This window comes from Urocampus carinirostris, chromosome 4, assembly GCF_059441175.1.
Source record: "Urocampus carinirostris isolate Australia breed hairy pipefish chromosome 4, RoL_Ucar_1.0, whole genome shotgun sequence".
NCBI lineage: Eukaryota > Metazoa > Chordata > Actinopteri > Syngnathiformes > Syngnathidae > Urocampus > Urocampus carinirostris.
In genome coordinates, this window is record NC_142352.1 from 7,905,737 (window position 1) to 7,930,444 (window position 24,708).

The 24,708-nt window shown below is 41.9% G+C and overlaps 1 protein-coding gene and 1 pseudogene across 4 annotated transcripts in view; one reads left to right on the top strand and one right to left on the bottom strand.

The window, feature by feature from the left end:
* Window positions 1–24,708, top strand: part of tspan4a (tetraspanin 4a) — a 344,680-nt gene that overhangs the window by 176,224 nt on the left and 143,748 nt on the right. For all 4 annotated transcript variants that reach the window (XM_088333567.1, XM_088333568.1, XM_088333569.1 and 1 more), the window contains one exon: window positions 10,498–10,689. In XM_088333567.1, the coding sequence (XP_088189693.1) occupies window positions 10,498–10,689 (192 nt within the window). The remainder of the gene's footprint in view (window positions 1–10,497; window positions 10,690–24,708) is intronic.
* LOC148366771 (U2 spliceosomal RNA) lies at window positions 7,765–7,854 on the bottom strand (annotated as a pseudogene).

The window sequence follows — 24,708 nt, forward strand, 5'->3', positions numbered from 1 at the left end:
AACGTGGAGAGGGATGGCCAAGTCTTGGTAGGTTTGCAGTGGTTTTATGCTCTTTTCCTATTGGATATTACTGTATCCCTCGCACAGTGCTCCGGGAGGTGCGTAAATGTAAACAAATGTAGTCATTTAGGTCAGCATTTAGAAATCACTTAGGAAGCTTTTGGAGTCAGTCGGCTGAGCTAAGAGAACAGGGAGCAATATTTTTGTAACACCTACTTTTCAGTTTATACAATGTAAATATAATATAGAAATTTAAAATGAAATTGTTGTGTCTCACATGTTGTTGATGCTTAGAAAATATTTTCAGTTTTTTAGCTATACGTTTGAAGCCCAAAATATGGACAATATGATGGAGTACTTTCAATAGGCGCTGTATTTTTGTCAATGCGTATTCTTTGACTCACGTGACCATGCGCCACAAGATGGCAGACTTTTTTTCATGTTACTTCCTCCAACGAGTGTACAACTTCAATATCCTCACTGTCATCTCGTCAGTGTTCCCTCTAAGCTGCGCACGTGCGCAATTGCGCACTGCTCGCACATTCTCAGCGCAGAAGAAAATCTAGCCAGCGCACAAAAATCAGGGCGCAAAATTACTAATTAAGAAGCGACTCAAGTCAAAGTTACAGTGCAAAATACACGGGTTCCCCTGACGTTGTGTCCTAAATGCGGTATTTTGAAGTCAATGTCGAACGAAGTTGAAAAGTACAGTTAGTAGAGTTTGTCGAGAACCGGCTTCTTCGACTCGGCTCACTAAAAGGGTCCTAAATGGTTCTTCAGGTTGTTTTTGCTTCTTTAATCCCAACATGACCAAAAATTATGTAAAATTATGCACAAAATGACTTAAAGGATTGGGGGAATAGAACAAAAAAGAAAAAAATACCAAAATGAAAAAGTAGTGAAAAGCTGAGAAAAAAAGAAACAAAAGGATGAGAAAAAAAGAAGGAAAAATTTAGAAAAATGCCAGAAAAAAAAGAAAGACATGTAGGAAAAAAGTAAATAGAGAACACCAAGAAAAAAGTAACAGCTCGGAAAAAATAAACAAAATGAGATTTTTTTTTTAAAAAAGAATTTAAAGAAGAAAAAAAACACGGAAATAAGAAGAAAAAGAAAAAAACACGCACTGCCCAGAGCTTTTCTGCGCACAAGAAAATCTAGCCAGCTCACAAAAATCAGGGCTCGAAATTGCTAATTAAGAGGTGAATTGGGTCAAAGTTACAGTGCATGAAGGTAGAAATACACGGGTTCCCCTGACGCTGTTTTCTAAATGCGGTATTTGGAAGTCAAGGTCGAAGTAGAACGAAGTTGAGTAAAGTCAGTAGAGTTTTGCGAGAAGCGGCTTCTTCGGCTCGGCTCACTAAAAGGAACCGGCTCTTTCGGGTCCTAAACGGCTCTTCAGGTTGTTTTTGCTTCTTTAATCCCTACACGACCAAATATTATGTAAAATTGTGCACAAAATGATTTAACGGAAAATCACAGGGAACATTGCATCTTTCATCCTCCGCCGATCACTCTGCAGCCAATCTTCATTAGGGGACACACTCGGTGGGGGAACAAGGCTTTGTTGTGAACCCCAAGACCCTTCATTTGCTATCTGCTGAAATCTCCCAGCTGTGGCGGATCATGAGCGAAAACCGTACCGGCTCTATTAATTTTACGCCTTGCCCTACTTGGAGTCAAAGAACTCATTAAATAACAAGTTGCATTGAATCGAGGGGAAACAGTCATTTTCTATTTAGTGATGTAAATCGTACAGCTTTTGGGAGGTTATGCAAATGGTATCGGTGTGTGTATTTGTGTGTTTTTCTGTAAAAATCTGAAAACTCATAATTGATGTGCATCATAAACAAGCAGCTCCCTCCACAACCGTTTGTGTTCCTTGAAAAATGATGTGCCTCATAAGCACAAACGTTTTTTTTCATCTGCCGAAGCCGATTTATATTACCAGGAGTGATCTGCTCTCCGACTTGTGTGCACGAACTTGCCCTAATAACTTAGCTCGTCCAAATATTACCGTAAATTCCGGACTATAAGCCGCTACTTTTTTCCCTAACTTTCAAGCCTGCAGCTTATTCAGTGATGCAGCCCATTTATGTACCGTATTTTCTGCACTATAGGGCGCACCCCAAAAAATTTTTTGGTCCTATATCTTCCATACATAAGGCGCACCGGATTATAAGGCGCTACAATGTCGACAAAACAGTCAGATAGTTCAGTCCAACTGATTACCCCCTTAACATTCCCAAAGCTTGCAAAGAAGCAAATACGTGTCTCAGACATGTACGGAAACGGTGTCCGTACGATGTCACTCAAATGCATCGTTCCATCATTCGGAAGGTTAAAGTCTTGGGATTCAAGAAATGCCAACCATTCCTTAGTTTCTATCTTCTTTTTCGCTCGCAACTTTACTGTGCATATGACAACAAACACTTGGAATTGAGTTTGATTTAAAAAAAAGACCCATCACAGAAACATCGATATCACTCTGAAACAAGATACTGGGAAAATATATAGCCGGAGTAGCTCACCGAAGTCGTTGTGTTCCATAATAATGTGCAACCATGGTCCTCTTATATCCGTGAGTGTAGTAAATCCAGGGGAGTAAAATATTTTCAAATACAGTACAGAATAGTAAAATACTGTTTTCTCTATGCCGTCAACCCAACATGCTATTCACATTCATCTTTTTCGGCAAATTGCAGGCTTTGTTTTGCCCCTTTAGCCTATGCTAGCCTGTAAATGATAAAAAGGATCCGCTCTCTTTACCTCCGAATAACTTTAGCCAATAGTGATCGATTCAACTGATGATTGACACATTGGTTAGCCAATGAAACACCGGTATATAAATCCCAGCATACACCACGGACGACTTCGCGTTCGGGGGAAAATCTTGTCGGCGGCTGCTTTGCATTAGTTGCAAAACTTTGCGACTTAATATTGATCCATATATAAGGCGCACTGTATTATAAGGCGCATGGTCAGTTTTTGACTTTTAGGTGCGCCTTATAGTGCGGAAAATACGGTAATACGCTCGAGTGTTGCTCCCATTAACTGCCCTGTCAAAGCTATTTTATGATTATTAAAGCTTCGAAAACTCTTTGGGTGTACCGTATTTCTTTGTAAATATGTGTAACCCATGTACAATATGTATTTGCAACTGTATATTTTTGTAATGTATTTATTTGTATTTACTTTAGACACTTATTCTGATACGGGTGAACGAAAAATGAGGGGCGGAACAAACGCGGGGTGCCGAGTTTAAGTGGGGACCGCTAAAGCTGAGGGACAGACAAGGAAAGAAGAGGGGGTAAAAAGTTGGTTAAAGAAAAAGGAGTTGCGTGAGTAAATGGGTTCATCTGATATATTTTTCCCAGCCTTACCTTTGGAGATATACACTTTTTTCCTTGGATTACTTTCAACGGGACCCGGACTCTGCAGGTCTGCATCAAACCTTAAGTACCGGTATCATTTTCCGTTCATTTTGCCGGCTGTGATTTTTGGACTGTGGACTTTAATGAAGGACATTCAGTTTCAATCGCGGGACTTGAAGTCAGGTTTGGGTTCATTTTGTGTTTGTGTTACATGTTTAAATGTGGGCGCATGGGGCTTATATACAGGTGCGGCTTGTGTATGTACAAAATCGGTTTTCCTTTTAAAATGTGGTGGGTGCGGCTTATAATCAGGTGCGCTCTAAAGGTATTCCTAAAAACAAAATGTGTAGTGTTCCTCCCCACAATTATGCAACTATGTTGCCAAATTTTCCACGTGCCGAGAAATTTGGTCTCAAAGTACTGATATGAATTGTTTCCTCTATAGTCATCAAAAGAACACATCTCTTTCACTACGCGAATCCCGTCAGCAGTGCATGTGAGGCAGCTCCGAAACAGACGGTGTTGTGGTTTATTGGAGTCGGGCTGGACATAATGAGAACACATTAGTTTAAGACGGGAAATTCCAGGCTTGTTTCTCCCGAGTTTAGATGTCAGCAAGTGTTATTAATAAAAACACTCGCTTGGTTTGGTTTGCGAAATAACAACATTCCCCTGGCAATCTGATAGGAGTTTAGATGTCAGGCCGACCCCAAAGATTTTCTTGGAAATGGTGTAACTTTGGAGAATCGAAAGAGGACGAAAACATTCTGAAAAAACATGGTCAATTACCGGAGAGCATGCACATTGAGAAAAAACAAGTGCGTCATCGCGAGGGGACGTACTAAGAATGTGTCTGCTCCAAAATGGGTATAAGAAAGCTGATTGTCTCTTAGACGAATGAGAACTCTGTTTTGGACTCTGACGAACGAAATAAACGGCTTTTCCCTCTCCCGCCAAGATCTTGTTTCTATATTTCTGAGGCAAGGCAATAAGGTCTGCTCTGAAAACGCTAATTGTTGTGAACAGTAATTGCATATAGCTTATTTGTGCTTGGAGAAATTTGAACTTTGTTTGCCCTGTTGCTAGGGGCTTTGTGGCTGTTTTGCTTGTTTATTATTATTATTATCCAAAAGCTGTGTCTGATAAATGTACCTGCTGCCGTTACAGCAGGCTTTCCTTGTTTGTCTTCTTCTTCATGGTACGTGATTGTGGCATTTTGTCTGTTTTTTTCGCTTCATGTTTGGCAGTCGGTTTAATATTGTGCAGCTAGCTCCCCGTTAGCATCGGGGCTGCAGAGGGCTTCCTATTTTGTTTGTTGCCAGTTGGCACTCAATGGCTGTACTTAGTGTGCTTTTTTGACGCATTGCTAAGTGTTAGCGCCAATTTTGCCATGCTTGCTTCGCTTTTGTCGCAGTAACTGGTCCGGCTACTTAATGCATGTTTCTGCTTGACCAGCCACACGGTTTTGCGTCAAGACTGCGGCGGCTTTCAGTTCATTGTCCTGGTTAGCTCTCGGTGGGCTATTTTTGCCAGTTAGCCCCTTTTTGGCTACTCGCCCTTTAATGTACCCCAACTGCATCCACCTGCGACAGAACGCTTAGACATTCTTCACAAAAGTTACCGAAACATGGCCCAAAACAATGGTTATTAGATTATTTTTGTGACTGGCTTGCTAGTCATCTCATGGAGTGAATGACAAGACAGACCGTCAAAATGCTTTTTCTTGGAAAATAATTAGAATATACAAATGAAACGTATATAGATTTTTTTTGCAAAAAAACATGTACTGTCAGGACCAGAACGGAAACAGGACCCAATTAGATAGATAGATAGATAGATAGATAGATAGATAGATAGATAGATAGATAGATAGATAGATAGATAGATAGATAGATAGATAGATAGATAGATAGATAGATAGATAGATAGATAGATAGATAGATAGATAGATAGATAGATAGATAGATAGATAGATAGATAGATAGATAGATAGATAGATAGATACTTTATTCATCCCCGTAGGGAAATTCACACTTCCAGCAGTCTACCCCATTGTTTATTAACAGATGAACATGATGCCCTAGGGGTGCTTGTAGCGGAGTGGATGACGTCACGCTAGTCCAAAAGTTTGACATCCCTGCGGCAGATGGAAATATTTTCTTTGTGAAAATCCAGGGTTACACCACCTCGTGTTAGCAAGTCCGCCTCCTCTCCGATTCCCCCCGGCTTTCTTGTCTCGGTATCTCCGGGTGGCTACACGTTAGCGTCCGGAATGCTAAACGTGAGCCACGTTTCCGCAAAACACAGCAACTGCGCTCCCTGTGCGCTTCGATGTTTTCCACCAGCACTCGATGATCTTATTTGGTAGCGAGTTCGCATTTACCATGATTACGGACGGTACCGAAGACTTATAATGCCGCTAGCCGCTCAGCTAGCTCCGGCTCTTCTTCCACGATAGGCCCCTTCATCTCGCCGGCACGAGAATTCTTCAGGGCAAGGATTTGAAATTCCTTGAATACACGCATTTTTGTGCGCTAAAACCCATGTCCCATAGGATAGAAGTAATCCACAGTGTAGTTGTCAAAACGGGAAGAAAAAACATTGAAGATAGGAGCAGACAATAAAACAATAGGGCAGCTGCTGGAAAAGGCAGCCGCTCGTGACAGTGCCGCTTTTGATGTCAATTACGTCGCGTTTGCCACAAGTTTTATTGAAGGAAAGAGGAAGGGCTGTGCCCACAATCCTGAGTTCGCTGGACGCGGGAAGCAAGTCGCTCTCGTACTCGGATTGTGATCCGAACAGGGAAGTGGATCTTCCGTAGCGAGCGATGGCGGGATCAGGGACGGAAAAACTGGTCGGTAGCCAGGACTGGGAGAGCTAGGCGTGGTTGTGGTCGGAAACGAGTCGTAAGCCAGAACAGGAGAGTAGTAGTAGTCGGGGACAAAAGAGGTCGCAAGAACAGACATAGTCAGGAGCAAAACAGGTCATAGCCGGAGACAGACGGGAGCAAAAACGGGACAGGTGGGAGTTAGGGTCGAAAAAGGCTTGCCTAATATACACTGATGTTCACAGACGGACTGACAACAGGGGACGGACAGGACTGAGTTCAAATAGTGACAGGGAGCCAATCAGAACCCGCGGCGGGAATCAGTAATCATGACATGTACTATATTCTGACATTTTTGCACGTTTTAGAACTTGGGAATACCTTTAACATTTTTACTGAAAATCCTCGTCAAGCTCATTCTTATTTTCCCTTCATTTAAAAACGGAGTCAAGGGAGGCTATTTGAGGTGAGAGCAAAGGACGTTAAACGCTCAAGCGAGGAAGACGCAACGGGAAACATCAAACAAATAAACATCACTTCAATGCTCTCAGTCGGATTCCTTCTGTGATAAGAAAATGTTTCAGGAGCAGGCACGAATATTATTTCACAATATTAAGCATATAAAGCAATATAGCAATTTCCTTTTTCATGCTCGAACCTTCAAAATCAATGTCATGTTACAGTGGCTTGAAGCGGTAGACGATATTGTCTCTGCCGTTGCTATGGCAACCCCGGAGCTTCTCCTGTAGTGCTTTTATGACATCAAAATAATCCAAAAAAGATATTACAATCATTATTTTTGTACTTTTGTTTCTATAGGCCCAAGCGACTAACCGCCCCCAGGGGCAATATCGAGAGGTATTTTCTTGCTCCAAGCAGATTGAGAGTTGCTCGTCTTTCCACGTTGCAGCTTGTCCGAATGGCCGTACTTTGGCTTTTAATAGGTCATCTTCTGCAACAGTATTGCGATCAATGCAGGCTGTTCCCTACCTCGCCTATCCTATAATGTCAACTGGGATATGCTTCAGTTCCTCTGCCACCCAAGCACCGCGCTTAAGTCAATGGGGGGGTTTGTAGAGTTTTATTGTTCTATATTCTTTATCAATTATCGATTATCCGTTATCGGTCAAATCATAATACACTACAAAGCCAAGAAGCCGAGACACTTGCTCCCAGCCAAAAGGCTGGGTCAAGGTCCTAGCCACAGGGCCGGGTAGCGATCAGTGGGGGAGGGGGATTTTTTAAGGGTTATTGTTCTGTCTTCTTTATTCATTATCCATTATCCGCTATCGGTCAGTTCATAATACGCTGCAAAAGCCTAGGAGCCGGGACTCTTACTCTCAGCCAAAAGGCCAAGCTAAGGTCCTAGCCTTAAAGCCTTGCTGCGATCATTGGGGAGGGAGGGATTTTTAAGGGTTATTGTGCTATCTTCGTTATTCATTATCCATTATCCGTTATCGGTCAGTTCATAATACGCTACCAAGTCCAGGAGCCGGGACTCTTACTCTCAGCCAAAAGGCCAAGCTAAGGTCCTAGCCTTAAAGCCTTGCTGCGATCATTGCGAATGCACCGTTCCCGGAGGTACTGCAATACCGGGCCGATGCGTGGAGTGGACAGAGCAAGCTCTTATTCCATCTCCGGATTGCAAAAATCAATGATCAGGTCATTGTAAAGCGCTTTGGGAAGTCATTGACTTGGAAAGCCGTGAATTTCACAAATACGGGTTTTTTTTTTTTTTTGGGTTTGAACAGATTTATTGACACTAATTACAGAAAACAATCATGACAATCTCAACAGCAATTAAGCACATTCACAATATTATATTCCAATATGACGTTTTTAACAGCAAACACAATGTGAGGTTTGAACAACCCTTCTCGAAAATCTTAATAGCAATCAAGCATATTCACAATTTCATTATATAACATCTTTGTTAGTGTCAATAGATCCGTCCAGGCCAAAGTCGATTGTCCTCGGTCTGAACAAATCCACCGACTCCAACAGCAGCAAAACAAACACGACAATCTCAACAGCCATCAAGCATATTCACAATTTTGTTCTATCTGACAATATGACGTGACGATATGACGTTTTAACATTTTTTTCCTGACATTTTCAACATCAATTAACAATTTCAGAGTTATTTTCTTTTAACAGTAGTTAACCAACGTGTAAAGGGAAATACTATTGTGCAAGGGCATAAATACGGGATGCTTTTTTTAAGTTTAGCAGGTATGTTTTTTTTAACAGACCCGCTAACTGTATTGCGAGGGTGTTTCTAGTAGCGTTTTGCTACCCTTCACAGGCACGGTTTGGGATGAAAGTTATCATATTATTATTAAAAATTTGAAAACTCTCCTGGTATACCGTCTTTCTTTGTAAATATGTGTAACCATGTATAATATGTATTTGCAACTGTATATTTTTGTAATGTATTTATTTGTATTTATTTTGGACACTTATTCTGATAAGTTTTGCACTGACCAATTAAAAAGAAGGGGCGTAACAGACGCAGGGGTTGACGGGAAGTGGGGACTGGTAAAGGTGAGTGTTTGTGGACACGGCAGACAATAGTGGATATATATTTTTCCCACCCTTACCTTTGGAAATATACACTTTTTTTCCTTGGATTACTTTTAACGGGACCTGGACTCTGAGGCAAATCTAGGATCCCCTATGCTAGCGTGCAGCTAGCCAGCCGCTCTCTAAAGCGATTTCTTACTCTTGTACTTTTGTATTACGACAATAAAGGCCATTCATTCAACTGCAATTCCTTGCATTGTGTTTTATTTGTAGATCTATAGTTGTTATTTTGTTACAGGCATTTACTCTCAGTCGGTAAGTTGGACTTTTGGAGCCTTTAAGAAGGTGCAATGCTATTTTGCCGATTTTCACTTTTTGCATTGGGTTCCTATTAACCGCGATAACCGAGGGATTACTGTAATAGCAATTTGATCATGTATTCATTTATTTATATGGCGTTTCTCCATGTGGCAGGATCAGTCCTCCATAGACCGTGAAGCCTTGCGTTTGTTACCAGTGTTCCCTCTAAGTTGCGCGTGTGCGCAATTGCGCACTGCGTGCACATGCTCAGCGCACAAGGAAATCTAGCCAGCGCACAAAAATAAGGGCTCAAAATTATCCATTGAGAAGCGGTTCCCCCCGACGTTGTGTCCTAAATGCGGTATTTTAAAGTCGAGTTGAAGGAGAACGAAGTTGAGTAAAGTTAGTAGAGTTTGTCGAGAACCGGCTTCTTCGGCTCGGCTCACCAAAAGGAACCGGCTCTTTCGGGTTGTTTTTGCTTCTTTCATCCCAACATGACCAAATATTATGTAGAATTATGCACAAAATGACTTAAAGGAAGGGGGGGAATAGAACAAAAAAGAAAAAAATACCAAAATGAAAAAGTAGTGAAAAAATGAGAAAACAAAAACAAAAGGAAGAGAAAAAAAGAAGGAAACATTTTGAAAAAAGCCAGAAAAAAAGAAAAGAAAGAAATGTAGGAAAAAAGTAAATAGAGAACAAAAAGAAAAAAGTAACAGCTCGGAAAAAATACAATGAGATAAGTAATTAAAAAAAATGGAAAAAAACAGGGAAAAGGAAGAAAAAGTTTGTGTTGCATTCAAATAATTTCCAATGATATCAAGTGAATCTTGTTGCCAACATAATAATAATAATAATAATTTCCTTTGTATTGTCATTCTTTGTAACAATGTACACAGAACGAAATGTCGATACACCTGACCCGTTGTAGCGAGTCGATGCAGCCGCAGCCAACAGAGGGCGCCGCCATTATACCAATTAGGTATGTCTCGGTCGAGGCGCGAACCAGCGACCTCCCAGTCTCAAAGCGGGCACACTACCATCTAGGCTACTGAGCTGGTACATTGTACTTCCACTAAAAAATGTGATTAAGTACAGTTCTGTATCTTACAACCGACTCAATAAGCCCCCAAAAATGTTAATATTATGCGACAAAATACATCAGGAAATAAAAAGAAATGGATATCTTGTGAAAGAATTGTAAGAACGATGTTTGTAGGCCGTACAACCTTTGCAATAGTACCTGAGTCAATTCATTCAAAAGAGAAAAATAATTTTCCATTGCCGGAAACTCAGCAAAATGTAACTTGATAATGAATTATCTTGCCACACTTGGGATTATGGTTGCTCACTGTTGTTTCAAGCCTTGCTCACCGACTTTGTGTGAACGCTCAGACCCGTAAGGAAAATTACAGGGAACATTGTTTGTCGCTCTCCTCTCCTGACTTTGAAACGTTTGTGTTGTTCCCTCTGCAGCTGGGAGGATGCGGCATCCTGGGGGTGGGCGTCTGGCTCTCGGCCACCCAGGGAAACTTCGCCACGCTGTCGGCGTCCTTCCCCTCATTGTCGGCAGCCAACCTGCTCATCGCGGTGGGGACCATCATTATGGTCATCGGCTGCCTCGGCTGCGTGGGAGCCATCAAAGAGAGCCGTCCGATCCTCCTCGCTGTGAGTTATTTGTCGTCCGGGCACTACACACTTGACACATTGATACGCTTTTGCAACAAGATGGGGAGTCGGTGACGTTCTACCAAAGGTTCCACATTTAGACTCGAGTGGTTTCACTGCACCATCGTCTGAAAATTGACCGACTTATGGAACGTTTCAAATTGAGGGTGTCGGTGATCCAATCAGAAGGGGGATGATCCTTTAATTGCATGTTTTACGTTTTACTTGACTCAACTTCATTTTTAAAACACTCAAAATGAAATGAAATGATCCGCATTTATATAGCGCTTTTCAAGTCAATGACTTCCCAAAGCGCTTTACATTGTGCTTCACATTTCCCAATAGCTGCCGTGATCTTAGCAAGCGCTAACCTGCTTATTGGGGGTATTGGGGGTTCAGTGTCTTACCCAAGGACACTTCGACATGTAACACGGACAAGCCGGGATTCAAACTGGGATCCCTTAATCCTAAAACGATCGCTCTACCTCCTGAGCCCCCATCCTCAAATCCAATGCTGCTTACGAAGTCCTGTACGTCCATCCATCCATCCTTTACTGCTTATCCTCAGTAGGGTCGCGGGGGTGCTGGAGCACATCCCAGCCATCTCCGGGCAGTGGGCAGGGGACACCCGAAACTGGTTGCCAGCCAGTCCCAGGGCACAAAGGGGACAGAAAACTCGCTTATTCACACCTAGGGACAATTTGGACCGGCCAATTGAGGAACCCCACGCTAGCAAGGGAAGAACATGCAAAACTCTACCTGGATCTCCGCACCAAGGGGCTGAGTGATAACTACCCACCCGACGTGCCGCCCCATCCATCCATCCATTATCTGCACCGCTTATCCTCAGTAGGGTCGTGGGAGTGCTGGAGCCCATCCCAGCCATCTCCGGGCAGTGGGCAGGGGACACCATGAACTGGTTGCCAGCCAGTCGCAGGGCACACAGGGACAGACAATTCGCACGCTCATTCACACCTAGGGACAATTTGGACCGGCCAATTGAGGAACCCCACACAAGTACCAGCTCAGTAGCCTAGATGGTAGGGCGCCCGCTTTGAGACTGGGAGGTCGCTGGTTCGCACCTCAGCCAAGTCATACCTAAGACTTATAACATTGGTAAAATGGCGGCGCCCTCTGTTGGCTGCGGCTGCATCGGCTCGCTACAACGGGTCAGGTGTATCGACATTTCGTTCTGTGTACATTGTTACAAAGAATGACAATATGAAGGAAATTATTATTATTATTATTATTAAGTACAGGGAGAACATGCAGGCTTCAGAGGTTCGCAGTCTGTAATGGTTAAATGTTTATTTATTTATTTATTTTTTTAAACATTTTTTAAAAGGGCGTCGCTGTTTCACAGATTTTCACTTTTTGCGGGTGGTTTTGGTCCCCATTAACCGGGTCTAAAAAACAATTTAAGAAAAAAAAAAAAAACAACATTTATTTTATTTTATTTTTTTATTTTTTTTGAAGGTGCACAGCTACTTGGCGGATTTTTCACTTATCGCGGGTGGTTTTGGTCCCCATTAACCGCGAAAACCGAGATCTTACTGTAATCCTATTGACAGAGTGCCCCTGATTGTACTACAGGCGCTAGCGGCACCTCACACTCAAAGTGCCTTGAATAAAAAATGAGTGCACAAATTCACAAAACAGTACTAATACCAAAAGGAAATTAACTATAAAAATAATAGGGGTTTTACCTCTAAACAACAGTGTGACAAATGTGTCATCTCTCGATATTCTGAGCAACAGATTCATACGTTGGCATATGTGCGTACACTTTCACAAAACATCAATGGATTGAAAAGAAATACACAAAGAATAGCACATAATGAATAGAGAATCATTTAAGAGTACAACAAACATCGGAAAAGGGATAAAAAATGACATAAATTCAGCCCACAAAGACGTTTGACGAAAAGTGACTCACCCAACACATGCGATCCAGCATAGGTAACAATTCTTTCAGTGCGTCACTTCCAGCGTGATTTATTATTGTACATAAGTCTCCGTTATCTATCTATTTATCTATCCATCTATCTATCTAGACATATATCTAGACATCTATCTAGACATCTATCTATATCTCTATCTCTATCTATCTATCTATATCTCTATCTCTATCTATCTTTTTACATATCTATCTCTATCTATCTAGATATCTATCTATATCTATCTAGACATCTATCCATCTATCTATCTATTTATCTATCTATCTATATCTCTATCTAGATATCTATCTCTATCTATCTTTTTAGATATCTATCTCTTTCTATCTATCTAGCTATCTATCTCTATCTATCTATCTAGATATCTATCTCTATCTATCTATCTATCTATCTATCTATCTAGACATCTATCTCTATCTATCTATCTATCTATCTATCTATCTATCTATCTATCTATCTATCTATCTATCTATCTATCTATCTATCTATCTATCTATCTATCTATCTATCTATCTATCTATCTATCTATCTATCTATCTATCTATCTATCTATCTATCTATCTATCTATCTATCTATCTATCTATCTATCTATCTATCTATCTATCTATCTATCTATCTATCTATCTGTCTATCTATCTATCTAGACATCTAGACATCTAGACATCTATCTATCTATCTATCTATCTATCTATCTATCTATCTATCTATCTATCTATCTATCTATCTATCTATCTATCTATCTATCTATCTATCTATCTATCTATCTATCTAGACATCTAGACATCTATCTATCTATCTATCTATCTATCTATCTAGATATCTATCTCTATCTATCTATCTAGACATCTATCTCTATCTATCTATCAACACGCTCGCAAAGTGAAGTTTACGTGCAGTAGCTCTGTTTCCTTCTTTATCGGAATGCTCATTTGCTTTTAGCTTGAAAGCTACGTCATATGCCTTTCTTTTTGCAATTTGCATGATGAGGGTAAGTTTACGCTAATTTAATTTGTGCATAAGCTAAGAAGTTGCAGTCTTCCTCGGCGCATATAGTCCAGCGGTCTAAATCTTACCTTTTGTACTCGAGCGCCGCTGGCGGCCGTTAGAAAAATGACATAAATTGGCCGCATCACTGAATAAGCCGCAGGGTTGCAAGTTTGGGAAAAAAGTAGCGGCTTATAGTCCGGAATTTACGGTATATGTATATGTAACGGGTGTAATAATAACTTTTGTTTTATTGAAATTCCTGCTGAAATATGTGTATAGTTTTTGGTAAATGTCCTGCAATGATGAGTCCAACAGTGCCATCTGCTGGTATGTGGTGGGGTTTGGTTTTGGCTTCTGACATGTGACCGGGAGGCGGGGTTTGTTGGCAGTCTTACCAGAGAGAACTGCAATGGTAAGACACATTTTTTGGTGCTCCACAAAATAAGTTAATTTTAAACATTATAACCCCAGCTGACAAATCTCTCAACATGCACAGTAATGTGATTGATATTGTCAAGCTGTTTTTTTTACTAAATATTAATTCCCCTTGTAGAGATCAAAGAGATCAAAGCCAGCAGAAAAGCTAATATTGTGACTCATCCATTTGCAGGTAAATTGTACCCGTTTTTATACTCATTATTGTTTTTATTTCTATTTTCTCCTATACATTAAAAAGGATGATGTTGGTTAAAATTCAGACTAAAGAAAAATATGTTGAATTCATTGTAAACGTTAAAAACCCGGTTAAAATAATGGCAGCACGTTAAAATGTAAAGATGTAAAAATGTATTGTGATATTCTAAAATGTATTTTATGTAAAGTAAAAAGAAAACTCTTTGTTATGCTTTGTTGGCAGTCTTACCAGAGAGAACTGCAATGAGATCAAAGAGATCAAAGCCAGCAGAAAAGCTAATGTTGTGACTCATCCATTTGCAGTAACTGTAATAAAAACCTCATCATCCAGTCCAGCGTGAATGTGGATCTTTGGTGGGACAAGTACACCGCGGTTACATATATATGTATATATATATATATGTATACCAGAAGTCGGTCTGAGAATTTTTTCAACTCAAGTCAAAACTATCCGTCGTCCATTTTAGTACAGCAAGCCAAAGGATTCAATTCCACTCATGCAGTTCGATCCCACGCTGCTTTAATGTGAAGCAATCCCAATGAAGTGGACCAAAGACTTTTGATTTGTGTTCAAAACAAAGTGAGCTTGTTACCCCGCAGGTGACAAAGGGATGAATAACACTCAAGTCGTAAATCCATTTAGCCAGTCAATGATGATTGTGTTGTCGCGAGAAATTTGTAAATGATGTGACAGAAACTCAAAGCCGGAGCTGCACGAAAAAAAACACGGCAAGGAAAAAAAAAGCTCTTGCTGGTTTCGGACTGTTTGACAGACATAAAATGAAGAAGAATCACATTTTGCTCTTAAAGGTACAATGCCTTCAAAGTAAACATAGGCATGAATACAATTTTTCATCTGTATGAGGTGGTGTGTTTGCATTGGTATTCCTCCTTTAAGAGCATTTGTGGAGAGTTTCATTTTTTTTGCGCGGTGTGTTTTTAAAAGGATTGTGGGATGTTTGGACGCGTTCTAAGGGATGGGGAGGGCACCTGTATGATGCGGCTGGGGTAAACCAGCGAAAGCTGTGGGGCCCTGCTGTTGAACAAAAGAGTGTGATAAGTGTTGGATCACACTGAGACACACAACCATTTATATACTCACTCACACCCAGGGACTGTGGGAGGAAACCAGAGTGCCCGGAGGAAACCCACGCAAGCACAGAGAAAACGTGCAAACTCCACACGGGGAGGCTGCACTAGCTGGACTTGAACCTTGAACTTCTGCAGGGCACACGGAGACACACAACCATTTATATACTCACTCACACCCAGGGAATGTGGGAGGAAACCGGAATGCCCAGAGGAAAGCCACGCAGGTACAGGAAGAACATGCAAACTCCACACGGGAGGCTGCGGTAGCTGGACTTGAAACTTGAACCTCTGCAGGGCACAGAGACACAGACAACCATTTATATGCTCACTCACACCCAGGGAATGTGGGAGGAAACCAGAGTGCCCGGAGAAATCCACGCAGGCATGGGAAGAATATGCAAACTCCACACGGGGAGGCCGCGGTAGCTGGACTTGAACCCTGAACCTCTGCTCCGTGGGGTTGCACGCAATTTATATATATATATATATATATATATATATATATATATATATATATATATATATATATATATATATATAAATAATAATAAAAATATTATTAACACCTCTGTCAGGACCAGAACAGAGACAGGACCCACTTGCGTTACTTTTCTCACATTTTTCTTGGAGGAAAGGAAAATGTTGCACCCACAATCCGGTGATCACTGGGCGCGGCAGGCAGGTCGCTCTGAACGCGGAAGTGGGACTTCCGTGGCAAGCGAGGGCGGTGTCGGGAACAGAAAACGGGTCAGTAGCCGGGACAGGAGAGCAAAACGTGGTCGGAAGCGAGTCGTAAGCCAGGAAAGGAGAGTAGACATGGTCGAGGACAAAAAAGGTCGAAATCTGGGACGGGAGAGTAGACGTGATCAGGATCAAAAACGTGTCGAAGCCGGGGAACAGAAAGGCGCAAAAAACAGGTTCGAGTCAGGGTCGAAAAAAAAAGGCTTGCCCAGTGTAAACTGAGGTTTGCAGACAGACTGACCACAGGTGACAGAAAGGAGCTAGTTTAAATAGTGACAGGGAGCCAATCAGAGTCCGAGGCAGTTGGCGCCAAAGCGGGCACAGGTGCATCACATCGGTAATCATGACAACCTCGCTTTGCCTGTGGGTGGTAATGGGTAGAATTTTGTCAATTCCTATTTCCTTGTAAGATTTTGACACACTAATGCAGCCCTTTAACGCAAGATGGCGTCTCGGCTCCTCCCATGGGCGTGCCAAGGAATTGTTTTGCTCCCACCGTTCTCACAACACAGCGCCTTGTTCTCAAAACAAGTTATGTTATCAAAATTCCCTAGTCTGCATTTGGAACAGCCTGTCATTGAACTACAGCCCACTCAGTGAAAACCTTCATTGCATTATGAGTCAATCGTATAAAATCCTTTATAGTCAATCGTATAAAATCCTTTATAGTCAAATGTATAAAATCCTTCGACACTCATCCCTCAACGAGTAACTATCTGACAGTGTCAATCTTATTCTTCGGAAAGGAAAAATTTTCACGGCAGCTCTTACAGTATCTCGTTTGACTGGAGATCTTCATAATGTTGTCGGTAGTTTATTTCCCTCTGGTCTCTCGCCATCCTCCAGGAATTCAATTTCATATCTGTAATATGACGGAATGTTTTCAGAGCTCTCGGTTCAAAGTGTCAATATATGAAGCAGATCTATGACAAAATTTGCTCTTAGATGAATCTAAAGGAAAGCACTTGAAAGATGGAGGCATACCTCAACTATTTTTCATCAGGTTGCTTTTGATAATCAAGTAGAGTGGACAAACCCCGCTATGGCTACAGTAAGTCCGACTGAAGTTCCTCATCAAAGTCTCAAATATTGCTGCTCAGGATAAATCAACTTCAACTTGGAGACGACTTTTGAATTTCAATGAGTAGTAGGACCGTCCATCTACGAGTAAATTTCAACTTAAAAATGACATACTAGATTATTTTTACGGACAGTCTTGGGGAGGAACGGAATATTTTACTAGCATACAGAAAATGTAAATTTATTCTGTTACAGGCAGGGTTGGGTAGGGTTACTTTAACTTCCTCATCTCATCTCATTAGCCGCACCGCTTATCCTCTGTAGGGTCGCGGGGGTGCTGGAGCCCATCCCAGCAATCATCGGGCAGTGGGCAGGGGACACCCTGAACTGGTTGCCAGCCAATCGCAGGGCACACGGGGACAGACAACTCACTCGCTCAGTCACACCTAGGGACAATTTGGACCGGCCAATCCACCTGAATTGCATGTCTTTGGAATGTGGGAGGAAACCGGAGTGCCCGGAGGAAACCCACGCAAGCACGGGGGGAACATACAAACTCCGCACAGTGAGGCCGGTAGCTGGATTTGAACCCACGCAGGAGGTTCCCACGACCTCAGAACTGTGCCGCACACGCGCTAACCACTTGCCCGCCGTGCTGCCATTACTTTAACTTGATTACTTTCAATTACTTTTGGATTACTCCGATACCAAATATGCTAATAAAGACAAAAGAAACTAAATATGAATAAAATGATGACTCACAACACGTGGTAAGCTTTCTCTCCTGGCTTTGATCTCTAACATAAAAAGCGACAGAAACAAAATGAAACAGCTTGCCAACATCATTTTTGCCGTTCCATGTATTCCGTTACTCCCCAAGCCTGCACAAAATTTTGTAATTTTATTCATATTGAGTTTATTTTGTCTTTTATTAGCATCTTTGGTATTGGAGTAATCCAAAAGTAATTGAAAGTAATCAAGTTAAAGTAACCGTACCCGACCCTGGACAGGTATAGTAAATAAAGACGTAGTAGGATAACAGGTATCCTGGTCACTTGGCGCCAATCGCTGCAGGCTCTGATTGGCTCCCTGTCCCTACCTAAACCCAGTCCTGTCAATCCCCAGTTGTCAGTCCGTCAACAAACCTTTGCCCCGCAAGACGTGGGTACAGACGCTGCCCTACTTACGAACAAGATAGGTTCCGGAAGATCCTTCGTAAGTTGAATTTGTTCGTAAGTTGCTTCAGTGCTATATGTTTAAGGCTCGTATCAGTAACCAGTAATGTTTTGTACAAAAAAAACATTTTACAAAATAATATGCTCTATACAAATAAATAAAGTTGAGTTGAACTTACTTTTGGAAGATGCACTTCAAGAGGTCCTCCTCCATGGTAAAAAGTGGCCGAAAAAACCCATTTTATCAACCGCATCAAGCTTTCTTATTCCACTTTCGTTTCAAAATAAACGGCCCTCCTTTTCCTTTACACTTTACATCAACCATATTGAATGGATGCACGAGATAGTAAACAAAACAAGGTGCGCACAATACAAAATCTAACTTACGACGATGTCCTGATATTTTTCGGCATAAGGTTTTACTTAAGTCGAATGGTCGTAAGTAGGGGAGTGTCTGTGTACACCTACTCACAGTACACAGCTGTCAGGGCCAGAACGAAGACAGGACCCACTTGCGTGCGTTTCACTTAGTTTTATTAGGAAGAAGGGAAAGGGTAGAATACAGGATCCGTAGGTCGTTGATCGTGGGGACCCGGTTACTCAGATGCGGAAGTGGTATTTCTGTGTTGAGCGAAGGCAGTGTCGAGAGCGGGGAAAAACCAGATCGATGGCCGGGACAGGGGAGCAAAAACATAGTCAGGTTCAGAAAAGGGGTTCGGAGCTGGGAATCAAACAGGAATCAGGACAGGAGAAAGTCAGGGTCGAAAAGGCTTGCCTAGCGTGAGCTGAGGTTCGCAGACGGACTGACAACGGGTGGCAGGAAGACAGGGGTTTGAAAAGAGATAAGCAGCCAATCAGCGTCCGAGGCAGTTGGCGCCAAAGGAGCAGACTCAGGTGTCTCGCATCATGACAACAACAGCCCATCATACATAGACAATCACGCCCACCCAACACACATTTATACACCGTGCCTCTGTGATAGCATTTTCCCCGTGCTGTCTAAAGCAGAACACAATGCACGATAAATTGATATCAACGACATTAAAGATATCCAATTCAAAATCCAAGAAGCAGTGAACCAGTGATAGTAAGGCGCCTCCGAATGCAATTTTATCCCGCAGAAAGTTGCATTTCTCATTCGACATTTATTCGTATTCCCTAACGGAAAGAACAATTCAATAAAATTTCCCCTACGGTCGGCTCGATCGGCGGACCGTTTTTCCTTTTATGATTATTACCCTTTCTACAAAGCTCTGAAATGGATTTTGCTAATTTTCAGTTAATTCCCGCAATCCAGGTTGCTAAGAGTTTACAATTCCTTTCAGTAATTCAATCGCTATCTTGTGATGTATACGGCAATAACAGCGGGATGCGTTTAGTCTGCTATTAAATGATCCCACTTAGTGTGGCAAGGGGCCCACGGTCTAAAGATGAGCTACGTTTCTTATAAAGGGAAAATTAATGGTTGAAATATTCACAGGACCACCGGGGAGCCAGAAGTTGTTTTTATTTCCTTCACGGATAAAGACAGACATGGTGAAATGATTTCTTTCGGCGTAATCGTTGCTTTTCTCCACAGAAAAGCAAAACAATAGCTTTTCCACGTGCACTTTTGTGTTTATCAAATAAATCTCCTCCGTAGGGATCAATAAAATTTCATCCCGGGCTTTTCTTTTGCAAGATCCTTCTATGTCATACTACAAATCTAAAACTACAGTAATTCTACAAAAATCAGATTGCAGAAATACTAAAAGTACCGTATTTTCCGCACTATAAGGCGCACCTAAAAGCCTTTATTCTTTTCAAAAGCTGACCATGCGCCTTATAATACAGTGCGCCTTATATATGGATCGATATTAAGTCGCAAAACAACTAAGGCAAGCAGCCGCCGACTAGATTCTTCCCCGAACGCCAAGTAGTCCGCGGTGTATGCTGGGATTTATTTACCGGCGTTTCATTGGCTAACCAATGTGTCAATCATCATTTGAATCGATCACTATTGGCTGAAGTTATTCGGAGGTAAAGGGGGCGGATCCTTTTTATCATTTACAGGCTAGCATAGGCTAAAGCGGCGAAACAAAGCCTGCGATTGGCCGAAAAAGATGAATGTGAATCACACGTTGGGTTGACGGCATAGAGAAAGCATTTTTTACTATTCTGTATTTGTAAATATTTTATTCTCCTGGATTTACTACACTCACGGATATAAGAGGACCATGGTTGCACATTATTATTGAACGCAACGACTTCGGTGAGCTACTCCGGCTATATATTTTCCCTGTATCTTGTCTCAGACTGAACTCGATGTTTCTGTGATAAGCGGTGCATATAATGGATGGAATGGAGTGTCTATTTTTAAATTAAACTCAATTCCAAGTGTTTATTTTCATATGCACAGTAAAGTTGCGAGCGAAAAAGAAAATAGAAACTAAGGAATGTTTGGCATTTCTTGAATCCCAAGACTTTAACCTTCCGAATGATATTTGGAACGATGCATTTGAGTGACATCGTACGGACACCGCATCCGCAGAAGAAGAAAGAAAAGAATTGAAGAGAAAAAGGACAAAAGAAAATAAATGCAAAATGATTCCTTTCGGCGTCATCGTTTTGCTTTTCTCCACAACGGGCAGAAAAGCAAAACAATAGCTTTTCCACATGCACTTTAATTCTCCTCTGTAGGGATCAATAAAATTTCATCCCAGGCTTTTCTTTTGCAAGATTTCATTTATTCCAAAAGCTTAATGTTCCCAAGCCACCAGGGAACACGTTCCCATTTTTTTTTAAATAAAAACTTGACAGTCCACAGATGTTTGTTTTTTTTGATAACGACATCAATTTGGTGAATTTGTAAATAAACCCGTGAAAAAAAGCCCATATTTTATTCATAAGGACCTTGCATTATGCACAATGTGGGTGGCAATCAGTGTGTCGCCCGGTCGGTTTCTCATCCGTCAGTGCTGTGGCTGCTGACATCTTTGACATTTGCACGCAACGAGGCTGACAATTTCACATGCAGGACAGTCAACTTGCAGATTTTGCAAACTATATTGTTTCACCATCACTCTTAGTGCTGCCAAAAAGAGTTTAGGAACATTGTCTTGTGATTTTTTCATATATATATAGATATATATATACCGTATTTTCCACACTATAGGGCGCACCGGGTTATAGGACGCACCCCAAAAAAATAGTTTTTGGTCCTATATCTTCCATAGATAAGGCGCACCGGATGATAAGGCGCTACAATGGGAACGTCGACAAAACAGTCAAATGGTTCAGTCCAACTGATTACCCCCTTAACATTCCCAAAGCTTGCAAAGAAGCAAATACGTGTCATAGACACGTGCGGATGCGGTGTCCGTACGATGTCACTCAAATGCAACGTTCCATCATTCGGAAGGTTAAAGTCTTGGGATTCAAGAAATGCCAACCATTCCTTAGTTTCTATTTTCTCTTTCGCTCGCAACTTTACTGTGCATATGATAATAAACACTTGGAATGGAGTTTAATTCACTCAACTCATCACAGCAACATCAAGATCGTTCTAAAACAAGATCCCGAGAAAATATAAAGCCGCATAGCTCACCTAAGTTCTCACGTTCAATAATGATACGCAACCATGGTCTTCTTACAACCTTGAGTGTAGTAAATCCAGGAGAGTAAAATATTTACAAATACAGACTAATGAAACATGTTTCTTTATGGCGTACTTTAGCAAGCTTGCTATTCACAGTCATCTTTTTTAGCCAATTGCAGGATTTGTTTTGGCCCTCTAGCCTATCCGAGGCTCCGAATAACTTCAGCCAATAGCGATCGATTTAACGGATGATTGACACATCTTTTTCGGCCAATTGCAGGGTTTGTTTCGGCCCTCGAGCCTATCCGAGGCTCCGAATCACTTGAGCCAATAGCGATCGATTCAAATGATGATTGACACATTGGTTAGCCAATGAAACGCTGGTATATAAATCCCAGCATACACCGCGGACTACTCCACGTTCGGGGGAAAATCGAGTCGGCGGCTGTTGCGTAAGTTGCGAGACCTTGCAATTTAATATTGATCCATATATAAGGCGCACTGTATTATAAGGCGCATGGTCAGCTTTTGAAAAAAAAAAAGACTTTTAGGTGCGCCTTATAGTGCAGAAAATACGGTATGTATATATATATATATATATATATATATATCCCGTAAATTCCGGACTATAGAGCGCACCTGATTATAAGCCGCACCCACCACTTTTTAGGTGATTTGCCACTTTTGTACCTACGTGTATAAGCCGCGTGCGCCCGCATTAAAACTCATGACACATTCTCAAGTCCTGTCACGAGGGGACCGGACCAGAACGGAGGCAGGAGGCAGGAAGGGAGAACTCACTTGCGTTGACGATCAGTCTTTTATTTGGCAAAATAAAAGTCGGCCAAAACTCAGGGACAACACAGAACAAAAACAGCCTTTTACTCAAAACGTGAAAACACAGGTTTCCTCCGACTCAAACAAAACAGGACAGGGCAAAACAGAACAGAAAATGCAATGAGCCAGCCCCCGCAAAACCCAACCCCCCCCCTTAAGAAGCAAATACGCAAATTAGGCGATCTGCTTTAGCTGTTGCCCAGGGGGCGGGGCCAGCCGGTTGCCACGGCGACCATGCTGGACACGACAAGTCCAACCCAGACCAGACTATAAGTTTCACGATTGTGAATACATAGATAGTACACAAATCTAGAACCACAGCCGAAATCATGAATGGAAAATGATACCCGTAATTAAGGTATGATGCTGACTCGTAAAGTCCGGGTCCCGTTGAAAGTAATCCAAGGAAACAAAATATATATTTCCAAAGTTAAGGGTGGGAAAAATATATATCCACTATTGTCCGCTGCGACAACAGACGACCTTGCAGACGAGCAGGCTAAATTAGGCTCGGCCCTCCCTCAACCTACCGCCCCGCTAGACCCACAAACTCGGCTCGCCATTATTCGCAGGGGCTGCAAACCCTTCCCATCTACCCACCCACGTCTCATTTCTTTTACCTCTTCCCACCACAACCCGGAGGAAGAATCCCAGCTCTCAAAGAAAGACCTTGTCGATCTTATATGATTCCAAGCGACTTCATTTTTGACCTTTTTTTTATAATAAACCTCATTCATGTCGAGCAACTCAGTGTCTCACAACAAAATGTTCATTAACAATATATATGATATAAGGACAACAAAAGCTACCTCTAAAACGTGATATTTTCTTTGGTCTACTTCCAAAATTACTCTCCTGAAGTCAGGTTAGAGTGCGTGCTGTGCAGATCCTCCACGAAGAAAAAGAAACATAAAAAACTGTCAGAACCAGAACGGAGACAGGACCCACTCGCGTAACGTTTCTCTCAGTTTTATCGGGAAGAATGGAAAGAAGTGCACACACGATCCTGAGATTGCTGGTCGCGGAGAGTAGGTTGCTAAGACGCGCAAGTGAGACTTCCGTGGCGAGCGATGGCAGAGTCGGGAACGGAAAAAAGTCAAAAACCAGGAGAGGAGAGTAGACCTGGTCGAGATCAAAAACGGATCATTATCCTGGGCGGGAGAACAGACGTGGTCAAGATCAAAACAGGTCGTAATTCGGGACGGGAGAGCAGACGTGGTCGAGCTCAAAACAGATCGTAACGGGAGACAAACAGGAGCAAAAAACAGGCGAAAAAGGACTTGCCGTGTAAAAACAGAAATTCGCAGACGGACCGACAAAAAGGGACTGACAGGACAGAGTTTAAATACTGACAGGGAGCCAATCCGTCAGCAAGCTGCAGCTGGCGCCACACGGGCAGGGCCAATTGGGCACCATGGCAACCGTGACAGAAAACATGACAAGTGGATAAATAAAAAAAAAATTAGAAAAAAATCAAAGAGAGAGAGAGAAGACATTTTATATCTTACCTCCTACTGTCCATGGATGGTGACCTTGAATCCACTCAGGCCTCAGCTAGTGACCGCTCATGGTTCCGCTTCAGAAAGCAGGCAAAACGTGATCGGTTATTAGATAAGCCTCGGGCAAAATTAATGTAATCATTCTGCGTCCCCGACTCTCAAAATGGCAGCCACAGGGGCAAGATGCAGATACTTGTTTTTGCTTCCTTTACTCATATATTCCAACCACAATATTACCGTATTTTCCGCACTATAAGGCGCACCGTGATATAAGGCGCACCTTCAATGAATGATATATTTTAAAACTTTTTCCATACATAAGGCGCACCGCATTATAAGGCGCTATAAGTGCATGCTGGTTTAAGATCAGGTAATTGTGCAATTTTGTAATTGTAATCCTGTGCAGTCCTTCGAGACATTTTTGTGATCAAGGGCTATATAAATAAATGTGACTTAACTTGAATTGGCTACAGTAGACGATGTAGTTACATTATGCAACCAT